Here is a 15,306-nt window from a genome sequence, read left to right as displayed (position 1 = left end):
GACAAAATCACAAGGCCTCTGATATTTCCATCGGGAGATGCTTTTGTCAAGAAACGATTGGACCACGTTTCATTTGTGCTTATTGTTCTTCTCCCCAGAAACGTCGCGGCCTTCCTAAGACGGAGCGAGAGACCAGGGGGCGCCGCCTTTTGGAAGGCTCTACCCTTTTGGGGAATTTGCACAACCAGTTGGCCTTTGAAAAAAGGAGGCCGAGGTTCAGAGCAAAGCCAGGTGACTCCATCTCTCTCAACTCAATCACTATCGTTCAGCCTGAACTATGCCAAATTTGCACCCCTCCCTACAAGCGCCGGCGAGCCGGAGCCGCGGTCCGTTTTCGGGGGTCCAGCCGCGTGACATGCTTTACATAAACCCGCTAACCGTTTTGGCGCCGAGGAAGCGGCGCGGGCAAATGGGTAAGTAGTTTACGCTTTCGCTTTTCGACGGTTTTGCGCTTGTTCGTTGCGCCGCCTTCTTCTCTTCACAGCGTTGCGGCACATTCCTCACGGGCCTGTAATGCCACAACACGGCCAACAAGATTCTCTTTGTTTGCTTCCTTGTTTGTTCTTATTGTCAGACGTCCAATTGACGTCCTTCTGGAAGCTGCTGGCAGGTACGTCTTCCTTAGCGCTTCCGGTTAGGCTCAGTTTCCACAGGCACGGCACTATCGCAACACCTCCAGATTATAAACACATACGCGAGGAGCCATTAAGATTTAGCCCATGAAGGCACGTTTCCTTACCTGGGCGTAGTCCCGCTCGACGCATGCCCGTTTCTGGCTAAAAGTCCTGCAAAAGACGAGTGGGAATGATCAAATCACCCAAAAGTCTCCTTTAGTCCAGACATATCCATAACAGCATGTTGTCTGTCTACCATTGTTGCCGCATCCATCGTGTTCAAGTATCTCTTTATCAAAGCCCTCCAACGCTGGCACCACACAAATGCTATTACCGTATTTTTCGAACTGTAAGTCACAGTTTTTTTCATAGTTTGGCTGGGGGTGCGACTTATACTCAGGAGTGACTTATATGTGAAATTATTAACACATTATTACTTGATCATTAACATATTACTTACTAGTATGTCACGTCACATGTTATTTTCACACTAAACCGCATAAGGGCGCTCTAGGCCTGTGGAATAATTGGAACTGCAACTGACGATGAGTCTGACATCAGCGCCGCATCTACTTCCGGAGTCAGCTGAGTTGTTTATAAGTGACACAGTGGACAAACATTTCGATGGATTTAATGATTTGGAGTGACACAGATAGTTTGATAAACTTATTTATGTTATAGTTATTTAAATTACTCTTAATATGTTACATCAGGCACGTTCTCAGTTCCTCTTTTATGTGTTTAAGTGACGTTAGCATACCGTACCGTTGAGCCTGTTGCCAGTTCTTGGTGTTGGATTTTGTCAAATAAATTTATGGCTGGTGCGATTTATACTCCGGTGTGATTTATACTCTGGAAAATACGTTAGGTAGTGATTCGCATCGATTCTTAGCATTCAGCTAAACTGACTGCGGCCCTGTTAAATACACAACTTGTAATTCGCTTTGTTTTGTTTAGTTTGATTGTAAACCGAGTGGCAGCACGAAGCCTTTTATAGACTGGTTCACTCTTTTTGAGATCCACAGACATTTTTTGACTTTCTCCCTACCCTAAAATGATAAAAATGGCCAAATTTCTCCCTGTTTTAAAAGTGAACAAATGCTGAATGACAACATATTGTAATGTTCTGCCTGTAAAACGTTTATTGTTGGAAGCATCTAGTGCAGGGGTCACCAACCTTTCTTAAACCGAGAGCTACTTCCTGGGTACTGATTAAGGCAAAGGGCTACCAGTTTGACACACACTTCTGAAATAGCCAATTTGCTCAATTTAGCTTTCACTCTGTGTTATTGTCATTCCCAGTTCACGTGTAGGTGTGATTTTAACAAGAATGGCAAAAATACAGTCAAACCTTGGTTTTTGACCACAATCCGTTCCAGAAGGCGGTTCGAGAAGCGAATCGGTTGAATTCCGAATCTATTTTTCCCATTACAAATAATGGAAAAAAATGTAATCCTTTTCGAGACAAAAACCCCCCGCCTTTTTTATGCATTTTTTCATTTGCGCATATTGGTCTGATCGCGCAACTGCAGCGCACTGCCGAACGCGCAACCGTAGCGCGTTGCCCACCGCGCAACTGCACCGCGCTGGTCGCATTATTGTGACAGAGCCGTCGCTGAAATTCAGAAAATATCTTTAAAGTCCTGATGTACTTTCCTAAATTTAAGTGGACCTCAGTGTGCAGGGAGCTTAAATTGGTCCGATCGTGCAACCGCAGCGCGCCGGGCGCTCACTGTCACGTTGCTTTAAGAGCGTCTTTGTGTTTTAGGATGGCTTTACTGCTCCCACTTGCTTTCTTTGGAGGCATGATTAGGGGTTAATACAATCCTCAAAGTAACGGAAATACAATAACAACAGAGTCAGTAGGCACCCGGGCCGCGCGGTTGGGTTTTCTCGGGTCCTCCCGGCTCCTCTTGCGAGGTTTGACCTCCGAATTTTGTTCGACAACCGAAGCAAAAAAATCTCGAATTTTTTGTTAGAATTCCGATTTGTTCGAGAACCGGGACGTTCGAAAACCGAGGTTTGACTGTAAAATAAATAGATGCGATAGATAATAATAAATAAATAAATAGATAAATAGACTGACAAGTGCCGCTATTTGAGCTAATTTTAGAACAGTCCTGCGGGCGACTCATGGGGTCCTCACGGGCGACCTGGTGCCCGCGGGCACCGTGTTGGTGAACCCTGATCTAGTGATTGCCATTTTGTTCATTCAAATTTTTCTCAATGACGCTTCTGTATTATTTCCAAGCGCTTCATTTGTCAACTCTAAAGACAAAGCGTCAAATGCGAAAACGATAGCGTTCCATCACATGGGAGCTGATTTAAAAGCCGAGGAACCAAGCTCAGGGGGGACACCCTGGTGTCATTTATAGCTGCACTTTAAGAGGGATGTCTTTGCCATGAGTAAAAGCCGAGCACAGCAAAAATCATCACAAAGCCGGTAAACATGTCCAGACTCAAGCCGCGCCACGCCTCTCAACAACCTGCCATGGTTTCCTGGGAGCTCCCCCCGCTCCACTCTGATGGCGATGGGAACATCTGGCGGCTGTCCCGTGTCTTAACGGCCGACCAACTGTTGGCAAGATTCAGAGCCGGCTGGTAGCTGCAGATGGGAAGCAGGGAGCCCAAAACGCGACTGCAACCTTTAGGAAGTGCATCTTTGCAAACGATACTGACGTTGTGTCTGCTTGGCTGTCTGCTGCTCTCCCACTTGATCTCGAACGACGTGTTTTGTCTTTACGCAAGCTTGTCCAAACTCATAACACGGGAAGTCCTTGGTTGATGGCGCAAAATTGCGCATTTCTCGGCTGTTACTTGACTTCCCCTTTTGACATTGTTGATCCCAAAGCACGATTCGACATGAGAGCGCTCACCTCAGGTCTTCCAGGAGGTCACACTCAGTCTGGTGTTTGACGTGCAGTCTGCTCAGCTGCTCGCCGTGAATGTGTTTCAGCTCCTGGGTGATCCGGACCTGTGGAGGGAGATGACAAACGTGTTTTTTGTCTTTCTTGGCTTGTTTGTCTGTTTGTTTGTACGTACGTCCCTGACTCTACTTGTCTTTACTGCTGCGTTCGTGAGATTGCTGCGCGTTCCAATTTGCGCACACTACGTCGGTAAATGAGGACACTATTTCAAAATGAATGACTTGAGAGTTTAACAGTTTTAAGCAACTATAAGTTTTTAATTTATTCACTACTGAGGTGAAAGAGGGCCATGATCCAAACAACCGTAAAAAAAAAACTAAAAACATATTCACTCATACCTTCAGACCGTCGTAAAAACGCAGGACTTAATGTGACGCGCATGTGATCAAGTTGGGTCTACTCTCATATTCGTCCCGGACAAAAATACGATCTACTTTTGAGGGAGGTCGTCACTTGGATTCCCCTCCGGAACCCACTATCACGTCGATCTCGCTGCCCTCCGCTAGTTTCAGTGCGGGTTACCAGTGAAGAGAAGTGAACTTTAGAACCGCTTTAACAAACCACTTGCGCGCCGATGTAACATCTTTGACGTTAATCGTAAAACCTGAGTAATGTAGTGATAAAAAAACAAAACAAAAAAACAATAGAAAAGTGACGTTTGTGTGCAATTGAGAATTTAACTATTTAACTATTTAATTCGAATGGGAAAAAGTTAAGTTAAGCGAAACTATTTCCACACTTGTGGTACAACAACTTTAAGAGGCATATATATGCATATATTGTAACAAAAACCAATCCGTTTGGCAAATAAAATGTCAAAGGCAAAATTGTGTTTTGCCGTCGTGGTCTGGCAACCATTAAATATGCACCACTTCGTCGAGTAACGTTAGCTTCTGAGGCTACAGGCAAACTCGGGACGTGAGTGTGTGTGTGTGTGTGTGTGTGTGTGTGTGTGTGTGTGTGTGTGTGTGTGTGTGTGTGTGTGTGTGTGTGTGCGTGTGCGTGTGCGTGTGCGTGTGTGCATGTGTGCTGGGGGGGGGGGGGGGGGGGGGGTCACCTTTCGTGGTGGGGGTTGCATCCTTCTTTCTGGACATAAAAACGACGCGGAAAAAGTCCAAAAGTTTATCTGGGCAGGAAACGTTAGTCCAACTTCTTCGGCTACGACAGCGATCGACAGAAAGAATGATAGTTCCAGGCAGCCTCGCTTGTAAGGCAGCCGTGGCGAGTCCGTTAAACAGAGAGCCCGAACCCTGCTGATGAAAACAGTGCTGTCGCTCGCGGCCCCGGGGAGCAGACGTGATTTGAACGTAGCGACTTAAACCTTTTCCGTATTTTTCTTTCAAAATAAAATGTAAGTGGGGAACACTGCTTCCGCGTGGTGTCAAAATAAAAAATAGCGAGTTTAACACTGGTTCTTAACCTTGTTGGAGGAACCGAACCCCACTAGTTTCATATATGCATTCACCGAACCCCTCTTTAGTGAAAAATACAATTATATTTTTTTTCAAATTTAAGACATAGATGGTGCTGGTGGTGTACTGGTGCACAAAATGAGCTGTACATGAACATCACTTTGTTCAAAGAACAAAATCAACACAATGCATGAACTCACGACAAATAACATACAAGCAAATCAGTGTGACTTCTGCTGTTACCTTTGCGAGACCAGTTCAGATATGCATCATCACAAATTTGCACGATAAATGAGGTGTTCGGACCGCCATAGTGTAGGCTCTGCCGAACCCTAAAGTTTGATTGAACCACGTACGATCGAACCCAGGTTAAGAACCACTGGTCTAACATGACTCCAAACGGCAATGGAACGTAAAACGACAACAATGGTAACGACAATAATAATATTAAATGAAAGTAAAATATATCATATCATTTGACTAATTTTCATACTCCTACTCGTTTTCATACCATTTTACAAGTTTATTTTCAAAGAATATTTAGGATAAATGAACCAAAAATACATTTCATTTCTTCGTGTATTTGTTTTGCAGACAAAAAGGACAAACCACTGCATGTAAACATACAAGCTGTCTTGGAATGCAAGTTAGGCGTATCGTATATCATTTACACAATGGAGTTATGCAAATGTTCTGGTCAAATCCCCAAAGTGCTAAGTGTCTCGCCGCCCATCATGGATTTGGACTTTTGTTGTTGTCCGCAGATGTACTGGCAGGTCTCTCTGCAGCTGGGGAAATTAACGTGGAGATTAAGCGTCTCAAGGTGAATCCAAATCCAACCTTGAATGTTGACGTTGCATGTAGCCATTTGCGAATGGACAGACAGATGTTGTGTGCGTCTGGAGCGGACAGACCGACGTTTGCAGACGCACAAATGGATGACTGCACGGAAATGGATTGTGGATGCTTGGACCCCCCTCCACCACGAGCTCCCGCTGCGACGCCCGATCCACGTCTGAGCAGGTTCCAGCGCCGTGGGCTCCACAGCTGCCGTCGAACTTGCTCCCGCGACACCGGACCCGCGGCCGCCACCAGACTTCGCTCCAGCGACGCCGGACCCGCGGTCGCCATCAGACTCGCGGCCACCATCGGGCCTCACCCCGGCGTCACTGGACCCACGGCCGTCGTCGGACTTCTTGCCAGCAACACCGGACCCGCGGTCGTCGCCGGACGTTGAGCCAGCTGCACCTGGCTCCACTCCCACTGCTGCAGCGCGTGATGGCTCCTGCCGCTACGCACAGCCACGCCTTCTGAAATGCCGCCGATCGCGGTACGGACTTTCAGAGTTGCCGCCGATCGCGGTACAGACTTCCAGAGTCGCCGCCAATTGCTGTACGGACTTCCAGAGTCGCCATCCGAATGCATTTTATGTTTGGGTTGCCGCCCGAGTGCGGTTCATGTTTGTGTTGCCGCAGATTGCGGTTCAGGTTAGGGTTGCCGGCCGAGTGTTGTTCAGGTTACGGTTGCCGCCCGAGTGCGGTTCAGGTTAGCGTTGCCGCCCGAGTGCGGTTCATGTTCCCCAAGTGCTGCCGATTGCAGTTCAGGTCCCCAGTGTGTGCCGCGAGTGTGGCCCTGGGCCCCTGAACGCCGCCGAGTGCAGTTCTGTTCCCCAAATCGTCGCTCGAGTGCGGTTCGGTTCCTTAAGTCGCCGCCAGAGTGCGGTTCTGTCCCCTAGTGTCCGCCCGAGTGCGGATCTGTCCCCCAAGTCGCCGCCCGAGCGCGGTTCAGTTCCCCAAGTCGCCGCCCGAGCGCGGTTCGGTTCCCCAAGTCGCCGCCCGAGCGTGGTTCGGTTCCCCAAGTCGCCGCCCGAGCGCGGTTCTGTTCCCCAAGTCGCCGCCTGAGCGTGGTTCTGTTCCCCAAGTCGCCGCCCGAGCGCGGTTCGGTTCCCCAAGTTGCCGCCCGAGCGCGGTTCGGTTCCCCCAGGTCGCCGCCCGAGCGCAGTTCGGTTCCCCAGGTCGCCGCCCGAGCGCGGTTCGGTTCCCCAAGCCGCCACCCGAGCGCGGTTCGGTTCCCCACGTTGATTGGTAGCTTTTTCCAGAGTGAGGGCCCTCTAAAGTGGATATTATTTTGATGGTGTGATGTTCGCCAGATTGGTGGGTGAAGATTGTCCCTCTGACTTGTTGGATAAGAATGAAAGTCTGATGCAAATGTGAAAAAATTATGAAAAGTGGCTGGAAGACAGTGTTTCCTATATATGTGTTTATGGATGAGTAGACAGGTTTGATGAATGTTTACTTTATCAATTGGCAGTAATGAATAATTTCTAAACAGCGGTGCCGATGGTTCATATCTATTTGAAAAAGAGATTATTCTTAGGAACTTCTTTTGTAGGATGAGTAATTTGTTGAGGTATGTTGGATATGTGGCTGCCCAGATTATGTTGCAGTAATTGAGTAAAGGAAACAGGAAACTATAATACAGAGTGAGATGAGCAGAAGGATGGACCAAGGGACAAACTTTTCGTAAAATACCTAGCATTTTCATAAATCTTTTGCAAACCAAATCAATGTGTTCGGACCAATTTATGTGTTCGTCTACTATAACTCCTAGGAATTTGGTGCTAGTAACTTGATGGATTTCGTTAGTTTATGTAAATGTTGGTCTGTTCTTTGGGGTAAGATTTGTTTATACTGCAGAAGATCATGAAGTTACATTTTTTTATATTTAGTGTCAACTTATTTATTTTGAACCATTTTGTAATAGCGTACAACTCAGCATTCACACTTGCAATGAGGGAATGAAAATCATCGTGGGTGGCAATGAGGTTGGTATCATCCGCAAATAATAAAGGGAGAAAATTTGAACAAGACATGGAAAAATCATTTATGTACACCAAAAATAATAAAGGACCCAATATTGCGCCCTGCGGGACCCCAAATAGTATTTTAGATCTGTTGGAAGAACAACCATTTAAATATACATATTGTTCTCTGTTGGCAAGATAGTTTGTGAACCATTTCAGGGCAGAATTCTTCACTCCATATCTCTCTAGCTTAGCGATAAGGATCTTATGGTCGACAGTATCAAATGCTTTAGTTAGATCTAGAAAGACACCAAGAGCAAATTTCTTATTGTCAAGAGCTGTTGAGATATGGTTGACAAGCTGAAGCAGTGCATGCTCAGTGGAAAACTTTTTTCGGAAACCATATTGATGCTTGTAAAGAATATTATTTGTTTCTAGGTGCTTTGCCAATCTTGAATAAAGCAATTTTTCTAGAATCTTGGAGAAGCATGGAAGAATGGATATGGGCCGAAAATTACCATATTCATTTGTCTCGCCAGCTTTGAAAATAGGAATGACTTTAGCAATTTTTAGTTCTTGGGGTACAATGCCAAATTTTAAAGATAAGGAGAAAATGTGTGTTATTGGGATTATTATTGAATGGATGATTCTCTTAATAAGTAAGCTTCTGATCTCGTCATGGCCAGGGGCCGAGTTTTTCAAGCTCATGACAATGCTGTAAACTTCCTCAACACTAGGAGGGTCAAGAATGGAGAGTGAAGGAAACTGCCCTTTAATTAGGCAACAGGGGCTTGTATCAGAGGTTGAGAAGCTAGATGCCAAGGTAGCGCCAACATTTACGAAGAAATCATTGAAACCATTAGAAATATCTACTGGGTTTGAATGGGATCCATTTTTCCCCAGCATCTCATTTGGGGTAGATGTTTTAGATTTTTTGCGATGTAATAAATGGTTGATAAGATTCCGTGTTGTTTTGATGTCACCAGAGGCTTGAGTAAATTCATCAGCATAGTAAGTTTGTTTGGTTTTCCTTAGTAATACTGTAAATTTATTTTTATATTTCTTGTATGTTTCTATATTTATAGGAGTGGGATTTGCAATAGATTTTGTATAAAGTTTATTTTTTTTACGTGAAGATTTTTTTAGTTCATCCGTTATCCATGGTTTCCCTTTGGAGTTATTTTTACGATTAGAAATTAAAGGAAATGAGGACTCTAATGCATTTGTGAGTATTGTTAGAAAGGAGTGATAGGCTTTGTTGCAACAGGATAACCTCATCCCATGACACAGAGCTGATGATAGATATAAAAGATACCATGTTTTTCTCGGTAAATTTGCGGAATTTCATTTGATCACCAGTATAACCTTTGATTTTTGGACCACTATAATTGTGGATGAAATTGAAGACAGGAAGATGATCAGATACATCACAGATCAACAGGCCAGATGTTATTTTGTAGTCTAGAGAATTAAATAAAATGTTGTCAATGAGAGTGGCCGTTGAGCTTGTGATCCTGGAGGGTTTGTTAATAAGAGGGATACAGTTACTGGAGTATAATGTATTAAGGAAGTCTGCTGTATGTGACTGCTTAGTTTCAAGTAAATTAATATTATAGTCACCAAGTAGGACACACAATTTATTTTCTTTGTTTATGATTTCTAGAGTGGAGTCGAGGGCTTCATTGAAAGTGATTTTATCAGAGTCTGGTGGTCTATATATACATCCAATTATCACATTTTTGTTGTTTATAAGTGAGCAAGATGAAAGTTATATAAACCCAGATTCTGCTACAGTCATATCAAAGTTACCACTTAGATCCTTTCTGGGAGAGAAATTGAAATTATCAATCACATACAGTGAGACTCCTCCACCTTGCTTGTTTGGTCTATATGAGTGAATAGGAGTGTAGTGAGAGAGAGGGTAGCTAGATGTATTATCAACCATCCAGGTTTCAATAAGAGCTATTACTGAAAAGCAATGTGTTAAGGTTGATAAATAGGTTTGCAGACCATCATGATTTTTAGAGATACTCCGTACATTAAAGTGGACAGTGGAGAATACATTTGTTAGGCAGTGGCCAGGAGGAGTATTGCACAGTTTGTTAAACATATCTTCAGAAAAATATTCGCATGACAATTCAACAGATTTTAGGGAAGTGTAATTAGTATCTGGGTTCAAGAAGGACTCATAAATACCAGCAGTAACATTCTCTAGGTCAAATGAATTGAATAATAAAGAGTCTAGATTCGGTGGGACAGAAATTCCTGCATTATTGAGAGTGTCACTGGATGCCATGAAGGGTGTAAGGGGACGGTCTACCTGAGTTGGATGTCCTCCCCGCCAGTTTCTGTTTGCCATGTTGTGCTCCGCTGTAATCCACCATTCTCGTCAGGAGGGTCCAATCGGTACCAGTTTATGGTCATCAGTTCAGCCATTGTAGATGTTAGGTTGCACCAGGCCATAGATCTTCAGTTCTTCCAGTTCACTCACAACGAGGGTTTTGACATCTTCTGGTGTTGCTCCGTTTGTTTTAATCCATACTTTGCAGTTTCTGACCCACATTGCGAGAATCTTGTTTTCCTTCTTCAGTTTGCGTGCGTTCCAGGCTATCTCAGCATTCTTCGTAGTGAGGTGTTCATTTAGGTAAACATCCGTTCCTTTTAGTTTCCTCCCTTGCTTCAAAAGATCCACTTTATGTTCCCTATTGACGAACCGAATGATAATTTTCGGAGCATCTTTTGGTCGTTTTCGGTTTCTTGGGAGTGTGTGACAAGCGGCAATGTTTCCTTTCTGGAGATCCATATGCTTACTCTCGAAAAACGGTACTACCTGATTTTCCAGCATTGACAGTTCGTCCGATGGAGAGTCATCTGTCGAGGGATCCGGAGGACCCGCCGCCCTGGCATAGGAGCGGTGTGTTGTTTTAAGACCAGTGATTATGAGGTCTTCTTGTCGGGCGTACTGCTCCAGTGCATCTACTCTCCGTACAAGCGACAGGATTCTCATCTTTCTCCTTGGATAATTTCTTAAGCTCCGTTAGTTCAGACGTTAGCTGGAGCAGGGTGGCTTGCTGCTCTAAGAGTGTGGTAAGGTCTAGCCGTATCAAGTCAATGGATGATTTGAGTTCATCGTAGCCCTCATTTTTTTTTGGGCGGCATGGCGAAAAGTTTGGAAATGAAAACCAGCTAGCCGCTAGAACTCGCCTACCTCAACCTTGTCTGGAAGGGTATTAATAACATAAACATGATACATGTGTGTTGTCATGTGCCGTGCCAGAGCACGCTCGGACGGCCAGGCTGCAGCTGGCGTACGCCGGCACCTCCACAGCGGCAGACAGGAAGCAGCCGATGTACGGGTCTGAGTGGAGCTGCGACGTGTTCAGCGACAGGCCGTAGTAGCAGATGTTCAGCGTGAACCTGCCAACGCGTGACATGATCAACCGTCAAGGCCGAGGCTCGTGTGTGCTGTGGGCATGTATCAAGTGGAACTCATTTTTATGATATTATCAAGCGACTAATCAGACTGAGTCAACAGCCACAAGTGTCCATAAACAAGACAAATGGCACAAGCTGTGAGCATTTCTCATCCTGTCATTACATCCTGTTTGGATTGAAAAGTATGTGAAGGACTAAGGTTTTTGTTGCCCCGAGAGAGTCATCGGGAGCCCTTTGTTCATATCAGTGAGGCAAACGACCGTCCGATCCGGCTGACTCGCAAAACGTTTGGATGGATCTAGCTCTCTTTGATATATTTCAGGGTGTGTCGACTTTGTATAGCCGCCGCGTGTCCATGATGCAAATTCAGGCCTCATTTGCATAAAGGGGAAGCGCAGCGCCAAAAGCGTCTTTTTGTCTCTGGACAGCCGTACGCATCGTTGGCATAGTGGGCATCGTTGGCATCATGGCGATGGTGGTGGAGAGCGTCTACCTGCTGGTGCTCGTCACCCTGGTGGTCAGCGCGCTGCAGAACGGTGAGCCACACTTAACATCAACAAGCAATGGCACCTGTGTTTCAACCACTAAAATCTTTTTCAAGCTTTCTTTGCGCTCAAAGTGGAGAAGGAATGGAACAGTCATGTGTTTCAGCGAATGTTCTGTGCCAAGTAAGCCCTTCTCCGACTTTTTATTGACATTTGGTGCATGTAATAAACAATTTAAAGCAGTTAGAAATGGGAAGCGGTTTTGCCACTTGCTGTGGCGCAAGTGCTCCGAAAAGATGGCTCAGTTCACCCTGGTGCGAGAGCAGAAGCTCCTATTGCCAACGTTAGCGAGCAGTTTCTCAGTCACGACTCATTTTTAATACTGCAACTCCGCTTATGTCGGGAGAGCTCCGGTAGTTTCAGTCATGACTTGTCGTTTTGAATACATTGCCAGTTATATCGCGGCGCTCCGGTAGCACCGCTTTTGGGTTGGAAGCGGGGCAAGTGTGGAATTTTGAGCCAAGCCGCGATGTGGTCAAAAATGGCAAAGGCGAAGCGCTGCGTGAGCAAGCATTGTGTAAGCAAGCCCTTTTGAGTGCGCGCGCGTGTGTGTGAAGATAATATACAATATGCAAACACTCAACTTTATCAAAGGGACAGAATCATAAAAACACAGCTGCATTTTATTCTCGAGAAGCATTTCCTGAATCCTTTCCTGAAACTTTTTAGGGCCAGGTTTACAGATGTTTTTTTTCCCCTCATATTGCAATTCTTAAATACCATGGGAATGAAAGAGTTGCCTATATTTTTTGCCTATTTCAAGCTCCTGCCACATTCGCCGGCCTGCTGTACGTGCTGGTCCGTCACAAGTACTTTTTGGGCTACATGGGACAAAGCTCACACTTTCTTGCATTTATTTGAACACGAAATAAAAGCACGAGTGAATATAAAAGAAATGCAGCATTTCTATTCTTCAGCACTAAGCCTCAGCAGTGGAATAGAGTCCAAACTTGAACTTCCTCTTGCTGAATCCCAGCCATTACGAGCAGTCAAAGAGTGCGCCCGAGTGGTACTTAAGCGAGAAGGAGGCGTCGGTCCTAGTTCCAGCCATGTTGCGGGCCGCCCACCTGTCAAACGTGTTGGTCAGGTCCCAATGTCCCAAGCTAACCCAACGTCAGCTTGGCAAATTAGGGCAACCGTTCCGCTGTAAGAGTTTTACTTACCTCCAGATCGTAGCTTTCACCCACCACCGACGAGATGGCCCGGTCCAGAACCGCCTCCATGTGCCACCGGACCACAGGGTCGGCGCCGCGCAGACATATGACGTAGTGCTTTGCGACCTCTGCAAGGAATCAATGTTTGTACAGTCCAGAAAGCACTGTGCTAAAGTTCGTCTTTCAGCATTTGTGCGCATTTGTGCGCATTCGTGCGCATTTGTGCGCATGCTCGTAGGCATAGGCCAGGGCCGTTGTTTACATAAAGGACAAAGATTCGATCACGGGCCCCACGTACTACCGGCATCATTAGCGGCTTTATTTGTAAGTGACACGGAGGACAAAGAGTTTAAAGGATTTAATGATTTGGAGTGACACAGAAGGTCTGACAAACGATTATGGCTCTTAGGCCGGGGGCCGGCGCTCGGCCGGGTGGCTGTCCGGGGACGGTGGACATGGCTTTTACGCACGCCCAATCCTACTCTACGGAGCTCTCTTTCACCTCGGTGGATGGAGGTCGGGGGCCCGCGCTCGGCCGGGTGGCTGTCCGGGGACGGTGGATGGGCTCGGACATGGCTTTTACGGACGCCCGGTCCTATTCTATGGAGCTCTCTTCCACCTCCGTGGCTGGAAGTGCCACCTCCGGGGATGGACGTCCACGCCGCCACACGCCTGGAAGTCGACGCCGGTGCTTGGGGCCGTGTGGCGGTGAACTATTTATGTTATAGTTATTTGATATATTTTATTTTGTGTAGCAACTTGTATATGTTTTTATCGTTACAGTTCAGTAGTTGTTGGCTCGTTGAACTCTTCTTTTGTTAAATAAAGAGCTGTTTACCAAACCCACGTCTTTCCTTGTATTTTGTTAACACTACAATATAGTTATATACTAGATCTGTGGAATAACGATGAGGCTGACGTCAGGGCGCACGCGCGGCGTTGTTGACAAAGGACGAGGAATTTGATCGATGGATTTAATGATTTGGAGTGACGCAGATGGTTTGATAATATTATTCCTAATTAATCCTTATAATAGTTATTTAATGTATAATTTATATATCGTTATATGGGCCTGTGGAATATTTTGAAGTGCAAGCGCCGTAATCGGCGCGCACCCGGCCGACATTGTTGACATAAAGGACGATCGATGGATTTAATGATTTGGAGTGACACAGATGGTTTGATAATACTATTGCTTATACAATAGTTATTTGATATATAATTTACGACGTATCACACGAAACGTACACACACAAAACTGCCGGACAAACACTCAGTAAACACTCACAAAACACCGAACGGGACAGAGAGTGGCCGCTGCGTGTGCACGCGCCGCCATCTTGAACCGTATATATTGAACCGTTGTTATTTATGTAATAGTTATTTGAATAACTCTGAATGTTACGTCAGGCCCGTTCTCAGCTCTTCGTTTGTGTTTATGTCACGTTAGCATACCCATCGTTTAGCCTGTTGTTGCTCGTTCATGTCTGTTCTTGGTGTTGGATTTTGTCGAATAAATTTCCCCCAAAATGCGATTTATACTGCGGAGCGACTTATATATGTTTTTTTTCACGTTATTGTGCATTTTATGGCTAATGCGACTTTTAGTCCGAAAAATACGGTATCAGATCATGAAGTTATAAAAACCTATGTCATCACCATATATAAAAATGTCTAGATATGCCTCCTTATTTATCTTTGGTGCGCAGGTATAATTATATGCTTAAAATTATTCTTTTATTGATTTAATATGTGAATATACTTGTCTGCTTATGTACTTTATTCAATGAGGTTTGAGCATATCTGTTTTTGCAGCTAGGCAGGACTTTTTGTATTTCGACCCCATTCCATCAAATACATGATGAGTTTTCATTTAGTCAAAATACAACGAATGCGAACAACCCAAGCTCCATACCAACCTGCCCAGCGAGCTCTGGAAGACGACGCTGCCCGCGGACGTGTTGCAAGGGTCGATCACCAGCAAGCTGCAGTCTGGGTCCCCGCGGACGACTATGCGGAGGGGTGTGCTCCCCACGGAAAAGCCGCACGTAGGTCTCCGAAGAAACCCGTGAAGCTCCCACACCGTCATCCTCTCCGGCTCGACTTGCTCGTCGTGTGACATCTCGTCACGGTTGTAGCTCAGCTTGCAGCCGCGTCTTTATGGCGCCGTCAAGTCAGTCGTGTTGAATCGAACAGAAAGCAAAAGGTTTCACTTGGGTAACATGCTTGCTTTTGCTAACTCTCTCTCGGTCTCTCGATATTCGTCCGCCCGCCTATCTGTCCAATTAACGTCGTCTAGCGATGTAATCCGTGATAATACTCTTCAGTGACAGCGTAAACTCATTGGAGCATGCGTCACAAGTCATTCTCCGACCCGAAGTGACTTGTTTTCCTTTTCATTTTGTGGCGCGCCGAC

The 15,306-nt window shown here is 45.5% G+C and overlaps 3 protein-coding genes across 8 annotated transcripts in view; 1 reads left to right on the top strand and 2 right to left on the bottom strand.

Moving 5' to 3' along the window:
- LOC148385903 (F-BAR and double SH3 domains protein 2-like) overlaps nt 1-4,851 on the bottom strand; it is an 18,927-nt gene extending 14,076 nt beyond the window's left edge. For 5 of the 6 annotated variants that reach the window (XM_088398264.1, XM_088398263.1, XM_088398268.1 and 2 more), the window contains exons 1-3: nt 4,599-4,851; nt 3,491-3,588; nt 740-785 (exon numbers count right to left, since the gene is read on the bottom strand). In XM_088398264.1, coding sequence (XP_088254390.1) covers nt 740-785; nt 3,491-3,588; nt 4,599-4,619 — 165 coding nt within the window. In that variant the 5' untranslated portion in view covers nt 4,620-4,851. Of the gene's footprint in view, nt 1-729; nt 786-3,490; nt 3,589-4,598 lie in introns of all 6 variants that reach the window. The other variant, XM_088398270.1, reaches the window with a different exon arrangement.
- Nucleotides 1-13,410, top strand: part of alox5ap (arachidonate 5-lipoxygenase activating protein) — a 24,832-nt gene extending 11,422 nt beyond the window's left edge. The window contains exons 4-7 of the mRNA XM_088399464.1: nt 99-610; nt 5,718-11,727; nt 11,793-11,859; nt 12,420-13,410. Of these exons, the coding sequence (XP_088255590.1) occupies nt 11,658-11,727; nt 11,793-11,859; nt 12,420-12,597 (315 nt within the window). The 5' untranslated portion in view covers nt 99-610; nt 5,718-11,657 and the 3' untranslated portion in view covers nt 12,598-13,410. The remainder of the gene's footprint in view (nt 1-98; nt 611-5,717; nt 11,728-11,792; nt 11,860-12,419) is intronic.
- Nucleotides 12,339-15,306, bottom strand: medag (mesenteric estrogen dependent adipogenesis). The gene is given in 4 exon segments (XM_088399463.1): nt 12,339-12,827; nt 12,898-13,018; nt 13,393-13,433; nt 14,810-15,306. Coding segments are annotated over 4 exon segments (537 nt in total). The 5' UTR covers nt 15,013-15,306; the 3' UTR covers nt 12,339-12,655.

Source organism: Syngnathus floridae, chromosome 15 (assembly GCF_059516105.1).
Source record: "Syngnathus floridae isolate MCC-2025c chromosome 15, RoL_Sflo_1.0, whole genome shotgun sequence".
In the NCBI taxonomy this organism is placed as follows: Eukaryota; Metazoa; Chordata; class Actinopteri; order Syngnathiformes; family Syngnathidae; genus Syngnathus; species Syngnathus floridae.
This window is presented reverse-complemented; position numbering and strand designations above follow the sequence as displayed.